Genomic DNA, 26,153 nt, shown 5'->3' with positions numbered 1-26,153 from the left:
CAGATGTACTCCCATATGACTCATGTGTTGGGAAACACACACCTGTACAAGGTGTACTCACTTTCACCCAGGCATCTGGGTGGAGATGTGGTTAAACGTTCACACCTCTAATGAAACCAATCACGCATTGTCAATTCTCCATAGAGGTAATGAGTTGAAATCACAGAAATAAATATTAAAATACAGTGAGACTCTCACACGTGTTTTACCTGTTCGAAAACGGAAAAATTTGAGTAGATCCTCTTATAAAAAATACAAACCTAAAACAGACAAATAATTAAAAAAAAAAAACCATTTATTTCTAAAACAGACTTACATTTTAATCTTTAAAAATTTGACCATTTATGAAACAAACATTTTCCCCTGAGTTTTACATTGTTCTACATGGCACAACATGATATAAACTGCAGGTATTTTCACATATGCTATGTCCATTCAACAGACTCCAACAACATTCTGTTCTGAAATACAGTATTTTAAACTTGCTCTTCCCCTCCACGTAAGAGTTTCTGGAAAAAAGAGTCCATTCTTTGGCACAGAGCAGCAGGGCTGTCAAACTCCACCACCTTCCCAGCATGCATCACCAGTACTCTGTCGGAGTCCATGATTGTATTCAGTCTGTGGGATAAGAAAAACCAGGTTGGGTTGTATGGCAAGAGAAATGTTCTTTACCGATGCTTTATCTAATACATAAATGTTACATAAACATGATAATTAAAAAGGTAGAAGAAAAAAAAGGGTCTCTAGGTTTTGATTGAGTGCTATCAATCAGACAACAAGACACCCTTTAATAACTTCTTAAAGTAGTGATGCGCTAACTAGCATGTAACACTGGTATGTTAAGATTACCTAAAAATACCTGCTAGTATGTTATAAATGTGGCTGTTCGGTACAAAGGTTAACAGAGATAATTCTGGTAAGTTCAGGGTATTAACGATCATAAAAGAGTTATACTTTTACAATGTGAACATGACAAATTTGTATTCAGTTTCATTTAATAAATGGCTCACAAAACTGCGCTTGGGTGTGACTGCGTTTAGACATTTTCAATCAGTTCCGCATTACTAAACAAAAGTTGGATAAAGGGATCTTTTCTACTTCTTTTTTATTAAATAAAACCACATTATCAAGTTTAATAATAAAATAAAAAAATGTAAACACTCAAGTATAAATCATATGGAAGTATAAAAGCAGTTTGTGACCTGTGGGCGATGGTAAGAACGGTTTTATCCTTGAATTTTTCTCTGATGGTTTTTTGTAGAAGCATGTCAGTCTTTTGGTCGACACTTGCTGTGGCCTCATCAATGCATAAAATCTATTGGACCATAAATGAACAATAAAGTACATGATTAATATATTAAGAGGGAAAAACAGATATTTGTTTGAAGTTATTTATACATTAGTTTTATACATTAGCTTCTGTGAGTAGAGCACGAGCAAGACACAGCAGCTGCCTTTGACCCACGGACAGAGACTTTCCCCTCTCTCCAACCTCCGAATCCAGGCCACCTGTAATGGGATAGACAGAGAGTGCCAAAAAAACAAAAAATGTTAAATTAATATGAAAACTAAAAAGCATTTTCTCATGTCCTGGATAAATCCTTTCAGAGAAGATGGATTTGAATTGAACAAGCTGAACACAACAATCAAAGATGATCAACTCTCACCAATCCTCTGTACTACATCTCCCAGGTGGCATTGCTCAAGAGCGTCTAGCAACCGGAAGTCTGGATGATGGCCATGGGGATCGAGGTTCTCTCGCACTGAGCTGGAGAAGAGGAAGGGATCTTGAGGGATGATGGCCAGCTTTGATCTATGGAGGGCGACACAAACAAAACTAATACTTACTTGAATGCAGATTTAAAGTCTGAGACCACACCGAGACCTCCTTGAAACAACACTGAAAATCTGAGGTTCTAAATCTGCTTTTAATCTGGAACTTTAAGTTAGACTTATGAAATAAAATGCATAAGAAATAGTTACAGTTCTGGACTATTCTTAGGATCATTTGTCAAATAAACATTTTTGACATGTCTTCAAAGGGTTGGGGTCGGTAATGTTGTCTGATGTTTTTTAAAAGAAGTCTCTTATGCTTACCAAGGCTGCATTTATTTGATCAAAAACACAGTAAAACAGTAATATATATATATAAAAAAAAAAAATTACATTTAAAATAACAATTTTCTATTTTAATTTACTTTAAAATACAATGTATTCCTGTGATGGCAAAACTGAATTTTCAGCGACCATTACCATTTTTGTCAAAACCATGAGGTTTCAGAGTTCTTTAATAAATAGAAAGTTCAGAAGAACAGAATTATTTTAAATAAAATATTTTGTAATGTCTTCACTTTTAATCAATTGAATACGTTGCTGAATCAAAAAATAAAGAAATAAATATAAAAAATAATGTATCGTACTTTTTGGAATGTTAGTTTTGCTGGCTAACAAAACAGTGACTGCAACACTTACCGCAAGTTACCAAGCCTGACCGAGCTGATGTCAACTCCATCCAGCAGTATTTGACCCTGGTTCAGCTCCACCATACGGAATAGGGCAAGGAACAACGAGGATTTCCCCGAACCTGTGCGCCCCACTATGCCGACCCTCTCCCCTGGTAAAACCTCCAAGCTGACCTCATCAAGAGCGTTGGGCAAACCTGGCCTGTACGCCAACACAGCACCCACAAACTCAACACTGCCCTTTTCAGGCCACGAGTCTAGAACCTGTAGATGGTAGAGTTTTAAGCTAAGGTTGTGCTATACACTTTAAGGATTTTGTTTTTGTTTTATACAGGCTCTACAGGGCTTGACATTAACTTTTTTGCTCACCAGTCACTGGCTAGTGGTTTTCCAAAGTTACTAGCTACTCAGCATTTTCACTGGCCACAATTTGGACATCGATACCATGGGTAAAAACTGCCATGTATATATATATATATATATATATATATATATATATATATATATATATATATATATTTAAAAATATATATATTATCTCATTATTTGGCAGCAGGTGTATTAGGCTGCTGTCACTTTAAGACCTGACATTTGGATCTATTATACTGTAACACATACATTTTCTTTCTCAACTGTCAAAACATAATTGACTGTTTATGTCGTGAATACTCGCCAAGACCGACATTTTGTCATTATTTTGAGTCTATTTGACTGTTTAAGCGCAAGAAGCAGCGAAAAATAACTAAATTTAGTGCTGAGAGGCGGCTTTATGTGCGTGCACTGTGGGTGTGAGCACAAAATCTACGGGAATGAGTAAAATTATGCGTAGTACGCGCAATTTCACAGGTCGGACCTCAGGTTTTCGGATCTAATTGGACCCGTGAAGACCTCTAGTATATATTAAATATAAAATTCAACCTGCCAAAGTGGCTAGTTTATGCACACACACACGCACGCACGCACGCATCAGGTTTATTGCAAATATTTACAGACTTTCAGCTGTTTGCAATGAACAAATCAAACAAAAGTAATTGAAATAGCTCAACACAACAAATGTTTCAAGTGGTTTCCTCAAATGCAACTCAAAAAGCAACTTTTATTGACTTCCGTAGTCTCAAAATTATTCAACCCCCTAAATAGAAAAGGATCCCTCCAAACAGCACAAATCTGCAAAACAGGTGTTGTCTCAAGCACCTGATGCAACTAATCAAATTAAAAAGAATGGTCCAAAAAGTTAAAAGAAGATATCATCACCCTTCGCAAACAAGGAACAGGATACAAAAATATAGTAAAGGCACTAAATGTTCCCAGAGCATAGTTCACAAGTTCAAAGTTAAAGGAACCAGATTTCTGAGAAGGCAGGTTCAGAAAAACCCTTGAGTGACTGCAAAGGTCCTGCAGCAAGACTTGGTGGCCACAGGCACTGAGTTTTCAGCTTGCACAGTAAGGCACGTACTAAACACATACCAGAACTCCAAGACATGCACCACTACTGACCCAAAAGCACTAGAAAAGTCAGCTCCAATTTGCTCAAAATCATATAAATAAGCCCCAGTTTTTGGATTCTGTTCTGTGGAGCGACGAAACAAAACTGGAACTTTTCGGCCCTATGGATCAGCGGTATTCCTGGAGGAAGAAGAATGAAGCATATGCTGAAAAGAACACTGTTTACAGTTATGAATGGTGGGGCTCGGTGATGCTCTGCGGCTGCTTTGCATCCTCTGGCACTGGAAACCTGCAGCGTGTGGAAGGCAAGATGGATTTATTGAAGTGTCAGGAAAATCCTAGGAGAAAACTTCATGCCGTCAGTGAGGAAGCTAAAGTTTGGGTGTCATTGAACCTTCCAACAGGACAATGATCCCAAGCATACCTCAAATTCCACCAAGGCTTGGTTACAGAAGAAGTCCTGGAAGATCCTACAGTGGCCATCACAGTCACCTGACTTGAACCCCATAGAACAGGGGTCGGCAACCTATGGCATGCGTGCCAACACGGACTAATCGCTGAGGGTTAATCGCTGGCACTTGAGCAAAAGTGAGAGAGATGTATGTATTTCTTTCAGATAAAGTACCTCGTACCTGCATACAGATCTGCGTTTTGAGGTAATCATTCATCATAGTAACACAGCTTGTTATATTAAGGTAGGAGCTATACATACTATCAAAGTGTGAGAATTAAACTGCACAAGTCAATAAAAGCGCTCTGACAAACCATTCCCATCCACTGCGCATCACTCACACACACAAGTGACTGACTGACAGCTTAAGGTAAAAACTAGGGCTGTAACGATTAATCGCGATTAATCGAAATCCAAAATAAAAGTTTGTGTTTACATAATATATGTGTGTGTATTGTGTATAATTATTTGCATTTATTGTGTATATTATTTGCAAATATTTGCATTTATATACTGCATATATATTTTTATATGATTTATATTATATATAAATAGAACTATTTTATATATAAATAACACATTTTTATTAAATATATACATGCATGTGTGTGTATTTATATATACAAAATAATTTTACACAATACACACACATTTATTATGTAAACACAAACTTTTATTTTGGTTTTCGATTAATCGCGATTAATCGTTACAGCCCTAGTAAAAACTAAACATGCGAGAGCGTTTTATATCGGCTCCCGGTACCCAGATATGACAGCGCTACTATAGCACGCATCGCTGCAGAGAAGTAGCTGAGCATCGCTTCAGCAAGCCGACGCGCAAACTAACGCAAATGAAGCAAAGTTTGGCTATGTCCTGAAGCACAGTCATCTTTCATTAACAGTAATAAATGATCATACCAATGCTAGTGCCTCTCTCTCTCTCCGTTGCCCATTCTAAATGGAACAGTTTTAACAAAACGGATAGCTTTTGATCATTTAAAACACATTAATGACCAGGTGTAAACAGGCCCATTGGAAACCTGGTATTCTAAGTCTAATTTAAAACTGAAAACAAACAAACTAAAGGATTTTGACAAAAGTAACAACTAATTTTTATGAAAAATTGCTTCAGAAATAGGGCCTACTTGAGGTTCTGCACTATTTCTGTTAGCCAGCTACGAAATTTTTAAATGTCACTTCATGACAAAAAGGTTGCCGACCCCTGCCATAGAAAATCTCTGGTGGGGTTTGAAGAAGGCAGTTGCAGCATGTAAACCCAAGAACATTACTCAACTGGAGGCCATTGCTAATGAGGAATGGGCTAAGATTCCTTAGAAATGCTGCCAGAAGCTGCTGTACATCTCGTTTGCAGCAGGTCATAACAGCTAAAGATGCTTGCCATGAAGGGGTTGAATATTTTTGAGATGGCAGAAGTCATTAAAAATTTCATTTTTAGTTGACTTTGGGGGAACCACATTTGTTGTGTTGAGCTATTTCAATTAATTTTGTTTGGTTAATTGCAAACAGCTGGAAGTCTGTAAATTTAGCCAATAAACCTGATTTGCAATGCAGGTTGAATAATTTTTATAACAACTGTATATATATATTTTTTATAAATTAAATATATTTATTGAAAGGTTAGACTATTACTAATAATCTTACAAAAAGTTTTGAAACTGTTACATTTTTTTTAGAAATCACAGCTGGTCCTGATTCAGTTTAGGCAAACGATCACTCCTCTTACCTCAATGCTGGCTTGTTGAGGCTCCTGGGGAATGTTAGTGGAATACTCCTCGGTACGCTCAATGCTCACCAACTGCATCTCTGTTTGCGCAAAGCTGAAAATCAGCCCTGACAGCAGGTTGGTGATGGATAGTGCATAGGACAGTGACAGACCTACCAGACCTGACAGAACAGAGTACAGCAGAAGAGAAGAGAAGATTTAAGCACTTAAAAGTTCAACATCTTAAAACCATTTTAAATGCTTTATGGTTGAACTGGACAATGATCTTATGAAATTGGATAATAGTTCAGTTGAGCGAAGTTTCCTAAATGTCCCAATAAGAAACCAATGAAGTACATGTGAATCTGTCTGTGAATGTGAATTTGTTTGTTTGTAAAGGTAGCACTTGTTTCCCAGTAGAGAATGCTCTGTTGACATGAAGCTAAAGCCATTTTAATTCAATCTGGTAAAGAGCATCTGTTAAATGCCAAAAATGTCAATTTATACTCTTATCTCATAAAGAGTTTAACCTGGATCGATGGATTTGAGCTGATGCTGAATCACCGCGATCACGCTGATGCCGGTTACTACGGTAACACCAATCATCTGCAGCCGAATGTCCAGCCACTGCATGGCAGCATTACTGTTGAAGAGACACCGCTGATTCTGTTCTACACGCCTCTCATTCTCCTCCTCAAATCTGCTCTCAAACACATCAAAATAAAGTTTTATTCAGGATTACAATCACTATTAGTCAATTGTATTCAATGTTCATCTCAGTGTGATATTATCAAGTAGATAATTGAATTAGTTAGTAATTAGTATTGAGAGAACACATAACACAGAACCATGTTTGTTTATTTCATTCTTAGTAAAAAATGTAAAATATTTGTATTGCTTGTAAGGGGTGAATCTCCCTGTCAGTAAAATGTCCAGGTCATATTTCACCTCAAAGCCAAATGAGAAAAATTACAGAAGAAACGACTGTAATTCACGAGTGAAAATCACTTAAAATTAAAATCAGCATGAATTATGCAACATAAAATATTAACAAAATGACACATTATTTAAATGTAAAATGGTAGCATTTACTGTACCGATTTTAATTTATGCTGATGAAAAAATTAATGATTTCATTATTGTATTGTGAGAAGGAGATATCTTGCATCAATTAATAATGTCACAATGCAAAAATAAATAAATAAAATAATTAATGGTCCAAAAAAGAGCTATTTACTTAATGAAATATATACAGTGTGTATATATACAGTGCCTAGAATAAGTGAACACACCCATGCTAAAGTTAGAATAAAAAGAGGAATAAAAAAATCTTTTGGAAATTGATCTTAATGCCTTAATTTTAAAAATTAGGAAAACTCCAACCTTTAAGGACACCAATTTTTTTATTGCTCTTTTTAGTCAACTTATGATGGGTGTGTTCACTTATTCTAGGCACTGTGTATATATATATATATATATATATATATATATATATATATATATATATATATATATATATATATATATATATATATATATATGTTACATTTTATATTAAGTTACCCAGACATTTCTTTAAAACCAAACCCTGATTCAAGGTCATTTAAATGATTTGAGGAAAAAGTACAGCTAGTTTTCATACCTGGCAGTGTGTCCACTGGCCCGCACTGTGGACAGGCCGTTGAGGGTTTCAGAGAAGTGTGAATAAACTGGAGAGAGAGTGAGGCTACACAGGCGTTTCAGCTCACGGGACGAGTGACGATAAAAACATTGAGTTTGGTAGTAAAGAACCCCCAGAGGAACCAAAGGAAGTAGCACCCAAGGCAGCCCGTAGGTCATGACGACAAGCATCCCAAGCAGCCCAAACACATTGGACAGGAGGATGTTTAAGACAAAGGGGAGAGAGTCATCCACACAGTAAATATCTGAGGAAAATCGATTCAGAATACGGCCCAAGGGTGTAGTGTCAAAAAACGTCATAGTGGCCTAGAATGGGAGAATCATATGAATAATGTAAATACACACATTTAAAAAAACATTATACATTATTATATATTATAATTGAAATGACTTGGATATAATAATATTACATTTAGATTATATATTACATTTGTATTTAGATACAAAATATTAAACCAAGTAGTGACATATGAAAACATTTTTTTTTTTTTTTTTTTTTTTTTTTTTTATTTTTTACACATTTGAGCGATTGCTTTTATTCAACTGGGCTTAATAATAGCTCCCAATCAGAGATGCAGAGACAACGATCATTACCTTCAGTACACTAGACAGAAGTCTCGTATGAATGACAGTAGCAGCACGGATTCCTCCATACGCGAAGAGAAACGCACGGGCAGCTGTAAATACAGTGTTCGCTGCCGCCAGAGATCCATACACAGTCATGTAAAACTTCAGCTCAGAGCTCATACTTCCTGAAGTCTCCGAACCTCTGTCAGGTGCATGAAATCTGAGGAGTTATGGAGTAGACAGAGATCAACCAATCGAGTCAAGTTAAATGAGTTCCAACTGTGGCACAAGACAGAAACAAAACTCCTGTAAATCATCTACCTAAAACAGAACATTATAAGACATAAAATAAGATTTTGACATCCGTTTAAATGAGATATAATCCAGACTCCAAGTAAACATTCCAATGTTATTTTCATTTCAGAAGCAAAAAACATGACATTTTAGTATTAGAATGCAAGTCTTATTGTATTGGAAAATATGCAATTATAGAACGTTCTGCCTTTATAAAGGTGAAGTAATTATTTTACTTAATTTATTTACATTTTAAATAAATGTTGTTCTTCTGAACTTTCTATTCATCAAAGAATATATCACAGTTTCCACAAAAATATTAAGCAGCACATCTGTTTTAAATATAGATAATTATAATAAATGTTTTTAAGCACCAAATCAGCATATTAGAATGATTAATAATGCTGAAAATTATATAATGTGAATTAATGTATGTGAAATCTTTCACATTTTAATTTTTGGATTTGTATTATTTTTATTGATGTATTATATTAATTTCTTTTATGTTTTGTTATGAATCTTATTAATCGTTTCTTTATGAATTCTAGATCCTTTTTATGCATTATGTTACATGATTTCTTTCCTGTACATGTTATTGATTTCTTTGAGTGTATTTTCCTTCAGACTTGACTGCATGATGTGTGTCTGTTTTCATTTCTGCAGACATGAGATAATGCAAGATCTGCCACAATTGAGTACAAGGACATGGTGACCTACGGTAATAAGACCTGATAGGATGCATTTTGTCTTTAGTGCAGCCTTAAATGGTAGCAAGAGAAGAACAAAGAATTTGAACCATTTAAGCCCTAAAGGCATATTTTGAGTTATTTTGAGTGACATACACAAAAGTAAAGACTCATAACTCCAAAACTATAGCAAGGAGAGTACAAAGGCAGGCAGGTACGTTCAATAGAAAATGTTTTAAATAAAAAAATAAATATTAATAAAATGATCATGCTGAGAAACTGCTGATAAAAGACAAAAAAAAAGTGTGCTCAATGGAAATTTTACATATCTTTAACAAAAAACTAGTTTGGGCTCTTTTTTAATCAGGAGAATCTGCTATAAATAATGCTTTGCCACGATCTGAGCATGTTTTATGAAGTTACAAGCAAAAACGTGACATAAATGCAACATCTGTACATTATTGACATATGGGCCTTCACCTAAAAAAACTTGCTCAAGTTTAGGTAAAGGTTGTACAAAAAAATATTTCAGAAATTATGAAAATATATATTATTTTTTTTATCAGCAAATAACTCAGCACTACTTAGGAGTTAATCAGACTCTAAGCTTTCAAATGATACCTATTTGTGTTGATCAAGGCAGTATATTTTAAAAATATGATTATTCATTTATTTCATAGCTAGTTATAGATTGTTTATTTCCGCCGGCGGTACACTACAGTTTAGAGGGACGACTCAGCACTCGTTAAAGGGACACTTCACAGATTAGCATTAAGCTTTGTATCAGTAGAAACCCGGTAGTATATTCCGTGAATGACCGTGCTTCCCTCCCCCATGTCCCCCTGAGACGAGAGATTTCTGTAGTGTATTGGGTGTCTGGAAAAAAACTCGGATGACGCAAAAAATCGCCAGAGGCTAGAGACTACAGCCAGTAGTAGGAGCTAGTTCCGCATGTTTTAAACCCGCCAATATGGCTGTACATCCCAGTACAAAGAAATTTAGCACCATTTTGATGAAAAAAAACCCCGCTAGTATTTAAATTAATTTATCAACCAAATCGTCACAGAGACTCACTATTAAAACGGCGACTTTTCAGTTTCGAGTCAAACTTCTTCCGATACTGCCCTCTGTAACCGGTAGGCGTGGCTCGGGATGGCCTCGTAGGGCAGTGAAGTAAGTGCATTCTGGGAGTTGTTGTCTTTCAGCCACATGAGCCAAAAATCAATTTTCTGGCTTTTCTCAGTCTAGAAGGCACCAACTTCTAAAATAATTTAACATTTCTACTACATAAATGACCCAATTTAAATTCATCTTTCCCGCGGTGAAATGTCCCTTTAAGAGTTTATCAAAATGGTAAATTCACATGGTTATTAATACACTTCAGGTTTAAAGGGTTAAAAAGTACTTTCCCTAGTCTCTTTCTGTTACAGAAGCACAGCATATAAATTGTTTAGTCTCAGAAGACTCTGAGCTTCTTCTCGGTGACAACTTATTTTAAGGTGATGTAGTTACATTGTCATTACTCAAATAAGTACTATTGCTATAGTAATATTAATTAACTACATTATAGAGTTATTATAGAGTTACGGTTTGGTTTAGGATTAGTTACTTGTAATTATGCAATTTACTGTTATTACCATACTATAGTAAGTAGTGTAGTAACGTGTAACTAAGTCACCTTAAAATAAAGTGTTACGCTCTTCACTTTTTCCTCTCCTTACATTCTGCAAATATATTATTTTGGGTCTTTCTTGCTCTATACTCTCTGATCTTCACAAAATTCATCTATTAGATACACTACTTTGGATTTTATTATAATCTATTCTAAAATAGATTTATTTTTCCATCTTATCTTGAAACTTATATCCCATTACAAATTTAATATTTACTCAATTAATTTGTTGCCTTTATATTTAATAAAATGTGTTATTCCTTATTCAAAATTTAATCTCATCATTATCATTGATCGTCTGCCTGCATCACACTGCATCAATAATACTTCACAATATTACCATTTTACTGTATTTTTGATTAAATAAATTCAGCCTTGGTGAGCAGAAGAGGCTTCTTTTAAAAACAATAAAAAATATTACTGACACCAAACTTTTAAATGGTAGTGTAAATAATAGAAAAAATATTTAACGAAATGTGTAACTCACATAAGTCTCTCAGGAGACAGGAAAGTCAGAATCAAGAGTGGATCAGCTGACAGTGTCACCAGCTCAGTCGCATTGTCCTTCATATGTGAAATCCAGTGAGAGAGCCACCAGTCGGACACATTTTTGGTGGCTGTATAAAGCAAATCAAAGCATTGACTGTACAGTAGTGCAGTGACTATCTTACAGCGATGCTTTTATAATACATGAAGCTCATATTGTTACAGTTGTTGTTAGTACCTTGCATTAGGAAAAGGGAGAACAGAACAGCTAACGCCAAGCATCCACCCACTGCTCTCCAAAAGGAGCAGTACACAGCCCAGGACAGCTTTCCCATTTGCTTCTGCTCCTCCCCAAACAACTTTAGCTCTGATTCTAGCTCTGGCTCATTGGCCTCCACTTCCTCTCTGACTAAAGCATCTGAGAAAGAAGATTTATTTGTATAAATCAGAGTGAAAAAAAAAAATGGAAATGGTTCGCTCACTGATTTGAAAAGCATCAGTACCTTTCTCCTTGGCATTGCTGTTGTTCTTGCTGTCTTTAGGGGTTTTTACCAAAGAAAGGACTTCATTTGGTGTCCCTTAACCACAAAAACAGACAAAGCAGAGAGTTTTATTAGTAAATTCAAGTCAATGCATTAATAAACTCACGAAGTTCCTGTTTTTTGACAGTAAATAGCAAATAGGGCATGTCTGTGACGATTGGTACCTGTTTTTACAATCATCCCATTGTCCATCAGCACCACCACGTCTGCCTTCTCCACAAACTCTATCCGATGAGTACAAAGAATTCTGGTCTTGTTTTTGAGAATTCCCAAGATGCATTTCTCCATGAGATGGTGGGCAACATCAGCATCCACAGCTGCTAAAGGATCATCCAGCAAATAGATTTCTTTATCCTGAAATGTGCATACACACATTCAATTTCTGCCCAAATCTGTTAGAACTTTCTGTTTGGGCCTTTTAGAGCATCAATCAAACATCTAATATGACTTAAAAAAAAACCTTGCACCATATAAACAGCCCGGGCCAAAGCGAGGCGGCTTTTCTGTCCTCCGCTCAGAGTCACACCATTCTCTCCCACTTCTGTCTGATCACCACCGGGCAAGATCTGAACAAAATAGCACAGCTGTGTCAGTTAGAACTTTCCATAGACTTCAAACAAGCAATTCATAAGAGAAACTGCATGCTAAATAAAGATAGCTAGATATACACCCACATTTAGGTCATCAGCAAGGGCACAGGCCTCAATCACAGCTTGGTAGAACATGCTGTCAAAGTCCCTGCCGAAAAGAATGTTGTCCTTCACTGTTGCATGCTGGATCCATGACTCCTGGGCTGCCAATCCAAATCCCTGCTCTCTTCCCTGAACAGATACTTCCCCTCCACACCTACAGGAGACAAAACCACAAAATAATGAAGTAGGTTAAGTGTGTAATATCTGTACCACTTAAAGCAACAAATGAAAATGCAAAAATAATGAAGGCTTTAAATATCAATATGTATAAGTATTTAAATATCTAATTTGTTTGTCTAATGCATCTTTTGTGTTACTTGACCTTGATGTCTACGTTTCAAAGCCATCTCAACTATCATTTTTCTTTCGAGAGCAATGGGCCATCCTTAATGCTATTAGTAAAAACAACCACAACTATTTGCTTTACCTACAATTTTATTCAGGTATTGTGTGTGTCAGAAGTGCTTCTGTGACAGATGTATGACAGGGTACAATTTAAACGCAGCAAATTTTAATGGACATTAAAACAAAGGCAGATTACCGTAACTCCAGGCCGGCACAGTACATTTTAAACAACGGCTAAACAATAGCAGAGTACCCCTCTTACTCAATTGAGCATTCCAAAACAAGACAAAGAAAAGTAACTGGTGTTACGGTGTTCTGCCATGGTTTCGCCTGTGCTTTTGGAAGTTACTGTTAAGACAACCCATTATTTTCTCGAAAATACAACGGAATTGAATCAAGATACAGTACTTATCCACACGATAAAGGAAAAAATATCAATAACTAATTTTTGACCAAAGCTGAAGTTACTGCCTGTTGCCTTTGTAGGGCAGTAGAGATTTTATGAATTAGTACCTGGTAAGCTCTCCTGTTATGGCAGCCAACAAAGAACTTTTCCCACAACCAACTTTTCCCACCACAGCCACCAGAGAGCCCTGGAGTCAGAAAGCAAAGACATTTACAAACTAACATTACTTTTGCATTACCGGTATTCAAACCTGCAACAAAATATTTGAAGAACATTTTTTGCACATACCCTTTTAACGCTGAGATTGAGTGCATGCAGATAAAAGCTGCTGTGTGGTTGTGGTGGTGGTGGTAGTGGTGAACCATCCTCTGTCTTGTCATCAGGCACACTGACAGAATCTGAATCCACTGGCTGCTTCCAGGAGAAACTCGCCTGGTCCATCTGAACAGCAGACAGAGGGTCCTCAGGACACACTGCAGAAAAATAAATGAAAGATATGAAAAACACTAATTAGATCTATTCATCGATGTTATTAATTATATGAATTTGCCTACATAGAGTGTTTAATTTAGGTGACCGTTTATTTTTTTATTTTTTTATAATTATCAGATTTTTATCAACAGAAATCCTGCATCTGAATAAAGTATCCCAGAGAGCCATTTTATAACAGTACAATAAATGAGAAAAACAATAAAATAACACCAGACTTTTGGGTTGTGCTATGGACTATTTTAACCTTTAGGAAACAGGTCAGGTACCTTGGGTGTAATAGACGGTGAGGTCCTGATCCTGTAGCGTGAGGAAGCGCTGAATACGGTCTAATGACACTTTAGCTTCCAGGGTTCCATTCAGCACCCAGGGAAAGGCATTGAGAGGAAGAATGAGCATCCCCACAAGAGCCAGAGTACTAAACACCTGCCAAGCAAAATATAAAACGCAGCCATTCAAAACTATTTAAAAGCAGAGGAGATCTGTTCCCCTTTAAAGAAACGTTCTAAGCTGTGGTTTATTACACTTCAAAAAGAAGACAATGCGACGGCTGTTGTATTTAAGCCAGTGTAATCCTTTAAAGTGTGACCTACACACCTTTGCAGCAGTGAGATTGTTCCCCAGCAGGACGTATGTGATGAATGTGAGGATAGAGATGACCACGGGCAGAGCAGCCCAGGTGTACACACATACAGCATCCAGGTACTTCAGAACTTTCAGGTGATGGAGCTCTTTTTTACGGGCCTCCGCAATCTTTTGAGTGAAGTGCTCCTCCCAATTATAGTACTTCAGGACCCGGATTCCGAAGAGTATCTCTGTCATTAGCTTTAGACAAAAGATATCAGATATTTGATTATCCACTGGAAGCTACTACACCAGCGGTAGAAAATATTTTTTAATTCAAGGCTCCTGTCATCAACAACAATGGTTGAGAACCACTGTATTACACTACTGTTAAAAGTTTGGGGTTGGCAATATTTTTTAATGTTTTTGAAAGAAATCTCTTATGCTCACCAAGGCTGCCGAGGCTTATTTAATTAAACGTACAATTTAAAATAACTGCTTTCTATTTTCATATATTTTTAAATCTACTGTATCTGTATTAAGCTAAAATAGTCTTTAGTGTCACATTATCCTTCAGTTCATTCTAATATGCTGATTTGATGCTCAAAAAACATTTATCATCATCATCATCATCATCATCATCATCATCAATGTTGCTTAATTGTGTAAATCCTAATACTTTTTTTCAGGATTTTGTGACGAATAGAAAGTTCAATAGAACACCATTTATTTGAAATAAAAATAGTTTGTAAAAGTATTTACTGTCACTTTTGATTAATTTAAAGCATCCTTGCTAAAAAAAAAAAAGTATTAATATCTCTCGCTCTCAGAAAAAAAAAAAGTCCCCAAACTTTTGAATGGTAGTGCATTTACTTAAAGCCAAATTCAAAGACACATTGGCCCAGTTTCACAGACAGTTTAAACCAGGATTATGCCTTAGTTCAATTGGGGCATTTAGTTGGCTTTTATAAACGTGCCATATATAAAACATTACGGTGTGCATCTTGAGACGAAACAATGTAAAAGGCATATTTTAAGAGATGTCAGTGCAATTTGCTTTCAGCTAAAACAGCTCAAACATGCATTTTAGTCTGGGACTAGGCTTAAAGAGACAGTTCACCCAAAAATGAAAATTAGCACATGATTTACTCACCTTGAAGCAATACACCTAGGATGGCTTGAGGCTGAGTAAATCATGGGCTAATTTTCATTTTTGGGTGAACTATCCCTTTAATCCCTGTGAAACCAGGGGATTAAATAAAAAATATTCCAGATCATTAGATTTACATATACAAAACAGTCCCACCTTCACTCTCCCATCCTTGTGTAGCAGCATATGTTTATTGTTTTCTAGAATTCGGGAAGCCAAGACTTTATTGAAAGGCACGAGCAGCACGGCCACGCCCACTCCTCCCAAGAAGGCCACGCCCACCTGTAGGTAAAGCAGGTAAAGTGCAAGGACAAACTGGAAGGGAAGACTCCAAACTTCATGGAAGCTGTTGAAGAAATTCACCACACGGTCGGTGTCTGTGCTCATGAAGTTGACAACCTCGCCCATGTTGAAGCGAGCCAGAGCAGGCGCACTGACTTTTAGAGCTTTGCTGTATATGGTGGAAATCACAGCAGCCCGAGCCTCTAACGCAACCTTTGATACTTCATAAACAAATACGTTCCTCAGCAGGGCAGCAAGAAAGGTACTAGCAAACAGTCCCACGGTACACCACACACCCTTGCTCAGTGGTGCCCCCTCTGTCTCCATGAAACCCACCAATTGACCGAGAAGCAGGGGTCCTGCAAAAGCTAGCATACTAGCTACTAACTTCAACACACCCAGCAGGTAGTAGCGTAGACCAAAGGCCTTGTGCAACACTTGCAGAAGTTTGACATCATGTTGCGTTCCTTCACATATCCTCTCTGGTTCTGCCCCACTCCAAGAGTTGTCCTGCAGGTTTCCTCTCGAAAGTCTGTCCAGTCTCGCAGGCTTTTCCTGACCTCTTGGGTGGAGACATTTCTGCCAACACTGGTAGAACCGGAGATTGACTGCTTTGGTGCGTAGGCGATGTGGCAGCTGGAAGACGTCACATGGCCTCTCCAGCTCTCCACGTTTACCTCGCTTCAGCAAAGGGTTCAGCCACAGGTAGAGCAGCCTGGACAGCCAGTTGCAGCCATCCTCGGCTACAGTCACCCCTTCATCGGGTTCAAAGGAGACGATCAATGGAACTTCATCTTCTGCATTACAAGACAGAATGTCCCTTTGAGTTCTGTAACAGGGAAAGATATAACCAAAGAGGTAGACCAGCACCAGAGCAGCCCTGGTTACTGTTAGAGCAAGACGGACAACCAGCAGAGGCTCTGAGACTCCAAGGCGATTGATTTCTTGGATCTGGGCAGTGAGGATAAAAGCTAGATTAGGGATGGAGAGAATAAGCAGCAAAGGAAGCACAGCAGGACCTCGAGTCCTTCTGTACATTGTCCTTTGTAAGGCCAAAACGGCCCCAAAATGTACCATCCAGGCCAGTATGCCACATCCATCAGCCAAGACATCCAGATAAATGTCTGGGGCCCGGAGTTCAAAAACCAGGACCAAATCTCCAAAAAACAAGAGAGCCAACAGCACAGTCGATGCGGTCCTGGAGCCCCATCCGATGGGAAGCGAGGATACAATATGGGTAAGTCTGTAGGTAATAAAACAATAATTATATACAGTATATAAAGTATTTTGACATTAACATAATTAACATAATGAAAGTCAATATCAAATGCAACCCACTTTAAATCCATAATCTGATGTATTTCTGAGAGGGATATTACACAGAATTTATTTGATCATGACTAAAGTTGCGGTCACATTTACGAAATTTTGGCAAATTTTAGGCTAAAAAGGCCTAGGCTATTGTCTATTACAAATAGGCAGCTCACTTTCAAATTAATAATTTTTCTGTTGGTCAGCACAGTGATTCTAAATGCCCATCTTGAACCTGTAGCGAAACCTGTTGACCCTTTAGAATAAGATTTTATGCAAGTATACGGTCCATTCGGATTTCATGACGTTGACTTTCACTTTGAGATTTACATACACTACCTTTCAAAACTTTGGCGTTGGTATGTTTTTTTTTATGTTTTGAAGTGAAACAATTATCTTAGGCCCACTGTGACGTCTCAGTCTAGACTGTGCGTATGTGTGTGTGTTGTTGGTTATGTGTGTTTTAGGGGCCGTCTGGAGGGGGCGTGGTTGACACACCTGACGCTTGTTCGATGCGGAGTGAAATATGGTGGAGACTGCTCGTGAAGGCGGCGGGGAGTTTGTTTGGCGTTCGTCTTCGGTATGGAGTTCAGTGGTCTATGCTGTGACTGGATTGGACTGCGCTGCGCTGCGCTGCGCTGAGCTGAGTGTCCTGTCCGCCCGGCCGGTCCCTGATATATTTTGTGATAGGCTTGTTCGTCCTTGGGTTAAAATAAATGTTTGGTTGTGAAATGACGTCTGGTCTCCTTTTTGTTGCAGCCTGAGAGCCGGCTGTAACAAATGGGGGCTCGTCTATAAAGCGAAACGAATGCGTTAATCACATGTATTATGATTTTCGTTTGAATAATTTGAGGACATTTTGCGGGAGACGGACGTGAGAATTCAACAACACCATTTGTTCACGTTTTCATGGGTAAGTGACGATGTGATAAATGACAAGATGAGATTTAATTCATTCCCCTGTTAGGCTGTAGCAACGCTTAGCGTTGGTTTGTTGTTTTAGTTTGTTATTTTTGTGCAGACTCCTGGGCTGAGTACACTGCCGTGGTTTGGGAATTGGGCAATTTGCTTATTTCACTACCAGCGGTATCTTAGTGTTTAAAGGCGCTCGGCTCTGGGGAGTTGCATGAAGATTAGGTTTAGGTTTAGGTAAGATAGTGGGGGGTATGGTTGTAGTTTAGGAAGGGGAACATATGAATGAATGCTCTGTTTTGATCACTTGTGAAAAATCTTTTATTACCTGTGAATTTGTGAATTCGTAATTTTGAATTGGAAAATATGGCATCCATTGAAGATTTTATTGAAGCTCCGTCGGAGAAGTTATTAAATGCGCTTGCTAAAAGACAATTGTGGGAACTTGTGGAACATTATGGCATTAGAGATGTAGATGAACGGTTAAAAAAAAAATGAGTTAAAAATGGTTTTGAAGGCAAAGTTGAGTGAGGGGAAAATTTTGTCCATTTCGGAGGTAAAAACAAAAAAGAAGGAATTTGAATCTGATATTGTAAAGATTACAGGGGAAACGAAAGAATTGGTGGACCTTTTTTCAGGTTTATCTTTTGATCAGAAAAAGGAGATCCTTGAGATGCAGCAAATACATAGTCGAGAGATGGCTAAAGTAGTTAAAGAACGTGAAGTAGAATTGGAAAGGTTAAAAAAATGGACGATTTGCTTAAACGACGCGAAATAGAATTATTGCAGCTTAAACATTCTCAACAGCTGGAATCTGAGAAGCTGTCACGAGATTTTGAGTTACAAGTTCAGCGGTTAAAGTTGATCAGTGAAGGTAAAATGCCATTTGAGGGTGCACAATTACAGGAGAGAGTATCGCGTGCATTTGATGTGGTAAGGAATTTAAAATTGCTTCCCAAATTTAATGAACGTGATCCTGATGTTTTTTTCTCGTTGTTTGAGAGTATTGCGGAGGAACGTAATTGGCCTAGTGCTGATCGAGTAGTGATGCTTCAAAGTGTCATTACGGGTAGAGCACAAGAGGCCTATATGGCACTTACGGTGGAAGATCGAAAAGACTATTATAAGGTTAAGTCTACTATTCTGAGAGTGTATGAGTTGGTTCCAGAGGCGTATCGTCAGCGTTTTAGGAGTTGGAGGAGAGGAGAACGTCAAACTCATGTTGAAGTGGGGAGAGAGCTGACTGGGCATTTTGATCGGTGGTGTGCTGCATCGAATGTGAGCACTTTTGAAGAGTTGCGAGATTTGATTCTGTTGGAGCAGTTTAGAAACATTGTTACTGACAACATTGCCACGTATATCAATGAAAATAAGCCTGGTACGGTTGCTGAAGCCGCTGTATTGGCGGATGAATTCATTTTAACCCATAGGAGTGAATTTGCGGATGCGCGTGCAGGTAGTGGTGTTAGTTTTAGAGAAAATCTGCCTCAGCAACGCTCACGAAACTTTGATGTTGTGCCTCCTACTCGGAGATCGGTTAATTCTGTGCGGGGGAAAACTGATGATAATGTTTGCCATTATTGCTTTAACAGTAGACACTGGAAAAATGAGTGTCCGGTGTTGGCCGGCAAACTGAGATCACGAGGTAAAAATATCAATTTTGTTCCCACATTGTTGGTAGAGACCGTGTCTACTTCCAGAAATCTGCCAGTATTCCCTGATTGTGTAATGGAATCAAAAACTCTAAAGACCGATTCTCATTTAAATTATGCTCCATTTATTACCGACGGGTTCGTATCTTTACCTGATGGTATTGATAAAGTACCAATTAGGATTTTGAGAGATACTGGGTCATCGGAATCATTCATTTTAGAGTCGATCCTACCTTTTTCTCTTGCCTCAAGTGCAGAGAGAAACGTATTGATAAGGGGGATAGGGCTGCAGACGTTGTCTGTGCCTTTGCACAGAGTTCATTTGAAATCTGAATTAGTGGAAGGAGAGGTAACCATTGGAGTGCGTCCGTCGTTACCTGTTGATGGCGTTTTGGTAATTTTGGGAAATAATTTGGCAGGGGGGCGAGTGTGGAGAGATGTGGTTCCTCCACCTGTAGTTTTGTTTACTCCATTGAAGGGGCAAATTGATGAATTGGCGTGTGATTTCCCTGAGGTGTTTGTGTCCTGTGCCGTAACTCGTTTAACCGTAACTACGGTATCCGATTGTGCAGAAGTGCAAAATGTTGAGGCACCTGGGTTAACTGTTCTTTCTCCTATTACTCGTAGTGAGTTAGTCGCTGCGCAGCAGAAAGATCCTGGTTTGCAACCTTTGTTTGCTGTTGTAGTGCCCCCTGAGGAGATGGAGAGTGTGGCAAACGGCTACTTTGTTCAGGAAGAGTTGCTGTTGAGGAAATGGAGTAATCAAGATGAGGATTCAGGCGGTGAGGTGATAATTCAGGTAGTGGTGCCAGATCAGTTTAAGGAGGTTGTATTAAGGGCTGCCCATGGGGATGTTGCAGGCCATTTGGGAGTGAAAAAGAGTTATTACCGTATTTTGCGGCAATTTAATTGGTCTCGTCTTAAGAAAGACGTAGCAACATTTATTAAAACTTGCCACACCTGACAGATGGTTGGTAAACCCAATCAGGTTTTAAAACCTGTGCCGTTGTGTCCGATACCGGTAATAAGTCAACCTTTTGAACACATAATGATTGACTGTGTGGGGCCGTTGCCTCCGTCTAAATCGGGTAACTCGTATTTGCTTACGGTTATGTGTCAAACAACCCGTTATCCCGCGGCATATCCCTTGCGCAAGATCACCACTAAAGCTGTGGTGAAAGCTTTGACGCATTTCATTTCTATCTTTGGAATACCTAGGATTGTTCAGAGCGATCGAGGAACAAATTTTATGTCTGGAATGTTTGCAGAGATTTTGAGACAGCTTGGTGTGAAACACAACCAGTCTAGCACTTACCATCCTCAGAGTCAAGGGGCATTGAAGCGTTTTCATCAGTCTTTGAAGTCGCTGTTGCGCGCGTACTGTGTTGAATTGAACCGGGATTGGGAGGACGGGCTGCCTTGGTTAATGCTTGCTGCCCGGGAGGTGACACAAGAGAGTTTGGGTTTTAGTCCAAACGAATTAGTGTTTGGTCACACGGTGCGGGGTCCACTCGCAGTTTTGCAAGATGAGTTAAAGCAGTTGTCTCAAACCGGTTCCACGGAGGGCCTAGTGTATGCAGGTTTTCTCTTTTACCTTGAACCAAACTGATTGAGTAGGTCACTAATTGGTTAAGATCTCCCCTCACCTGGTAGTCTAGGTCTTAATTGGGCACTAATTGAAGGGAAAGACCAAAAACCTCCATACACTAGGCCCTCCGTGGAACCGGTTTGAGAACTCTGAGTTAAAGGGTAAGGAACCACCTAAAAAGTTGTCTGACTATGTCACTGGGTTCAGGAGACGTTTGTTTCTTGCAGGACAGAAAGCGCGAGAATGTCTTGAGAAGGCGCAAATAAAAATGAAAAAATTGTTTGATCGCCATACGGAATCTCGTGTTTTTAGTCCGGGCGATCAAGTATTAGTGTTGTTGCCTTACCCAGAATCTTCGTTTTGTGCAAAATTTTCTGGCCCTTATACCGTTGTACGGAGGGTTTCGGAACAGGATTATATCATTGCTACTCCTGATCGAAAGAAAGCTAACCAACTTTGTCATGCTAATCTGCTTAAACCATATTTCTCCCGTAGCCCTGAGGTGAACATAAGCCCTGTTTCTGTTGCCGTCACAGTACTTGAGTCTTTCTACTGGGGAGGATGTGAAAGCACCCGGGAATGGTGAGTTGTTACCGCGTCTAAAAAATTCTGAAGCACTTGGGAATTTCGAGAGTTTGCTAAGTCACGCACGCATCTGATACATCATGACGTGGACGTTGGTGATGCGCCACCAATACGGCAGCGTTTTTATCGGGTTCCTCTTGAGAAGCGAAAAGTGTTAGATTCTGAGGTTCAGTATATGCTGGATAATGGCATAGCCCAACATTCGTTTTCTAGTTGGGCATCGCCCTGCTTGTTAGTGAAAAAAATCAGATGGTACACACAGATTCTGTACGGATTATCGGAAGTTGAATAAGATAACTAAGCCTGATGCGTTTCCTCTTCCTCGTATGGAGGACTGCGTTGACCAAGTTGGTGCATCTAAGTTTGTGAGTAAGCTGGACCTCTTGAAGGGGTACTGGCAGGTGCCGTTAATAACACGGGCCCGAGAGGTAACTGCTTTTATTACACCCTCAGGGCTATACTCGTATTCCGTTATGAGTTTTGGATTGCGAAATGCGCCGGCAACTTTCCAGAGATTAATGAATCGGGTGATTCTGGGTTTGGAGGGTTGTGCTGTTTATTTGGATGACGTTATTATTTTTAGTGATACTTGGGAGCAGCATCTTCAGCGATTACGGGCGTTGTTTGATCGTCTGGTTGAAGCACGCCTTACAGTCAACTTGTCGAAATGTGAATTTGCCCTAGCCACAGTGAAGTACTTGGGGAAGGAGGTGGGACAGGGCCAAGTACGTCCACTGCAAGCAAAAATTTTAGCGGTTGAAGGTTTTCCTCCTCCATCGACAAAAAAGGAGTTGATGTGCTTTTTGGGGCTCGTTGGCTACTATCGAAGTTTTTGTCCTAATTTTTCCACGGTTGTTTCCCCATTGACAGGTATGTTGAAAGGTTCAATGAAGTTTGAATGGACCTTTAACTGTCAGAGGGCATTTGACAATGTGAAATTGTTAGGGGTGTAACGGTACACAAAAATCACGGTTCGGTACGTACCTCGGTTTTAAAGTCACGGTTCGGTTTATTTTCGGTACAGTAAGGGAAAGAAATGCAAACATTAAACTGCAGGTTGTTTATTACTATAAACTTTTTTTTAACAGTTTGTTTACACTTTTTTTAAACACTTTTTAATAAAATATAATAACATATATATAAAATAAAAAAAGAATAATAAATAAAATACTGCTGCAAAGTTTTCCACTAAATAAAATACTCTCAGTCTCAAACCAATATCACATAATAAATTTAATGAAAAATATAAATAAATAACTATGATTACAGTGCAGCATTACCAATCCCAGCTTGTAGGCCTGCTCATATTTAAAAATTAAGGCTGGGAATCGATAAAAAAATGAACTAATTAATTGCACAATTTGCTGTTATAAATTGCAATTCCTCAGATATATATAACTATACCAGCTCAGCAAATAGAAGTGTACTACTGAGAAATTTCACCTTATTTGAGCGGACTTTGCTTTTCCAGTGGGTGATCGGTACATGATTGGAGTGTTTGGGCCGTTAACGACAGAGCAGAATGCGCAGCGCAAACACGGACTCGAACATTGAGCAGAGAGCGCAGCGGGCCCACACACACACACACACACACACACACACACGGAACGGAGAGTGCGGCGGCGCACGCAGAGCGGAAAAGCTTTTTTTCGCCCTGCAGTCTATTTCATTGGTTTAGGTTACAGTGACGACGGGTAAAACACTGGTAAAACTCTTATATACTGTCTATGGTAAAACTTTAGAATCAGCTGCAGGGCGGGATTTGCGCTGAACGCGGAGACTTCCGCCACTTAATATGTTCGTGTGGAAACACGAAAATGTACCTATATTCCGCACACAAAATATTGCATTTGGTCATTCGGTACACACGTGCACCGAACCGAAAGCCCTGTACCGAAACGGTTCGGTACGAATACACGTACCGTTACACCCCTAGAAATTGTTACTGACGACAGCCCCAGTCCTCGCGGCACCTAAGCTTGGTCAGCCTTTTAAAATGCAGGTTGATGCAAGTCACGTAGGAGCAGGGGCAGTTTTGTTACAATCCGATCAAGATGGAGTGGATCACCCTGTATGTTTCTTTTCGCGAAAGTTTAATGTACATCAGAGGAATTATTCAGTGATTGAGAAAGAAGCGTTGGCTATGATCTGGGCGCTCCAGCATTTTGATGTCTATGTGGGGGGAGGCGCAGAGGTGCTGGTATACTCAGATCATAATCCTCTGACATTTCTGCATTCATTGCAAAGTCCTAGTCAGCGGTTGATGCGGTGGGTTTTATTTCTACAACCGTATAATTTGAATAATCAGCATATTAGAGGGGTTGATAACATCATGGCGGATGCGTTGTCTCGTACGTTTGATGTGGCTATGTAATTGGTGATTACTATGTTGTCGACTTTTCCTGTACTCCCTACAAATTTCTGTATCACCTTAAATGGCTTTCAGGATCCGGATTGCTGGGGATGAAGATGATGGATAGGTGAGATGGAGGGAAGTGGATTGAATTTGTTTTCTCAATTATAGGTTACTACTTCACAGAAGTTCTTCATGGATGTATTTGGTTTTCAATGTTTTGTGTTTTTCTTTATTCTATTTTCTTTTTTTATTGTTATGGATTTGAGGTTTTTCAAGGGGGGTGTGTGTGACGTCTCAGTCTAGACTGTGCGTATGTGTGTGTGTTGTTGGTTATGTGTGTTTTAGGGGCCGTCTGGAGGGGGCGTGGTTGACACACCTGACGCTTGTTCGATGCGGAGTGAAATATGGTGGAGACTGCTCGTGAAGGCGGCGGGGAGTTTGTTTGGCGTTCGTCTTCGGTATGGAGTTCGGTGGTCTATGCTGTGACTGGATTGGATTGGACTGCGCTGCGCTGCGCTGCGCTGAGCTGAGCTGAGTGTCCTGTCCGCCCGGCCGGTCCCTGATATATTTTGTGATAGGCTTGTTCGTCCTTGGGTTAAAATAAACGTTTGGTTGTGAAATGACGCGTCTGGTCTCCTTTTTGTTGCAGCCTGAGAGCCGGCTGTAACACCCACAAAGGCTGCATTTATTTGATCAAAAATACAGAAAATAATAATATTGTGAAGTTACTACAATTTAAAATAACTGTTTTCTATTTGAATATAGCCTATTTTAAAATGTAATTTATTCCTGTGATGGCAACAAAATTTCAGCATCATTACTCCACTCCAGTCAATTGTCACGTGATCTTTCAGAAATCATTCTAATGCTGATTTGATGCTCAAGAAATATTTCATATTATTATCAATGTTGAAACTGGAAACTTTTTGAATGGTAGTGTATTTCAGCATAAGTCTTATATAATAGCTTTAACTCACCTGGGCACACTACTAATGTAACAGGCACTGATGATGGCAATAATAGCATGGGCCAGTGATCCCAACAAAAGCTGGTTAACACATGGACTGATGGTGCCATTCTGCCACACAGGAAATGGTCTGTCTACATTAGTGTGACAGAGCTCTGATATAAACTCAGCTGCTCCAAACAGACCTGTATTCCCTCCCATGGCCTCTGGAGACCCCTGAGGGCTGAAATAAGGTCCTAGGGCGAAAAAGGGTTTGGATGTGAAGGGACAGGCAAAGTGCATACACAGTACTTCATCTAACAAACAAACAATGGGTGCGTACCTAGTGAGCAGCCTACCTAGACAGCACTTTTGGGCAACATAGGTGCTGCCCAGGTAGGCAGCTCCCTAGGTTTTAAGCCACAGCCAATTTCACGTATAAATAATTTCATAATTACTCTGATAAATTGATTTTAGTTTCTTTGTTGTGTGACCTTATACATAGTAGGACGCGCGTTAGTTTCTACTCTTTCTGAAGTAAAGTATTATGAATTCTGCTTCCTACCTGTGAGTAACGAGCAACTGGCAATGTTTTTATCCTCCAGGCATCTCTCCGCACGTCAGCTAGAAGCGTGAAGCGAAACACTGCGAAGGCGTTTCAAAAGGCTGCGAGTGAGTGATTCGCCTTCAAAATAAAGGTCCTTTATTAGTCACATAAAAATAACATCCCCAAAAATATTATTTACTTATTCATGTAATTCCAAAACCGACTTTCTTTAGTAATTGTAGAAAAGTAAAAAAATAGGCAGAAATCTGCTCTTTTCAATACAATAAACGTAAATGAAAACTGGGGCTGTGTAAAGGTTG

The 26,153-nt window shown here is 38.9% G+C and overlaps 1 protein-coding gene across 2 annotated transcripts; it reads right to left on the bottom strand.

Moving 5' to 3' along the window:
- Window positions 1-282: 282 nt before the first annotated feature.
- Window positions 283-25,940, bottom strand: abcc10 (ATP-binding cassette, sub-family C (CFTR/MRP), member 10). 2 transcript variants are annotated; one of them, XM_079597175.1, is made up of 22 exons: window positions 25,852-25,940; window positions 25,318-25,543; window positions 15,811-17,179; window positions 14,538-14,765; window positions 14,210-14,366; window positions 13,740-13,924; window positions 13,559-13,638; window positions 12,683-12,854; window positions 12,476-12,574; window positions 12,173-12,362; window positions 11,970-12,044; window positions 11,705-11,884; window positions 11,468-11,597; window positions 8,356-8,548; window positions 7,724-8,067; window positions 6,612-6,781; window positions 6,103-6,263; window positions 2,473-2,726; window positions 1,668-1,813; window positions 1,412-1,509; window positions 1,203-1,315; window positions 283-618 (listed from the first exon to the last, which is right to left on the bottom strand). In XM_079597175.1, exons 2-22 carry the CDS (start codon window positions 25,506-25,508, stop codon window positions 477-479), a joined length of 4,677 nt encoding a protein of 1,558 aa, XP_079453301.1. In that variant the 5' UTR covers window positions 25,509-25,543; window positions 25,852-25,940; the 3' UTR covers window positions 283-476. The 2 variants fall into 2 exon arrangements, with proteins under 2 accessions (XP_079453301.1, XP_079453302.1); XM_079597176.1 differs by lacking the exons at window positions 283-618; window positions 1,203-1,315; window positions 1,412-1,509; window positions 1,668-1,813 and having other exon boundaries at window positions 2,505-2,664.
- Between the last annotated feature and the right edge of the window lie 213 nt (window positions 25,941-26,153).

Source organism: Phoxinus phoxinus (assembly GCF_949152265.1).
Source record: "Phoxinus phoxinus genome assembly, chromosome: 22".
In the NCBI taxonomy this organism is placed as follows: domain Eukaryota; kingdom Metazoa; phylum Chordata; class Actinopteri; order Cypriniformes; family Leuciscidae; genus Phoxinus; species Phoxinus phoxinus.
Note: the sequence above shows the minus strand (reverse complement) of the source record. Positions and strands in the feature narration are given on the sequence as shown.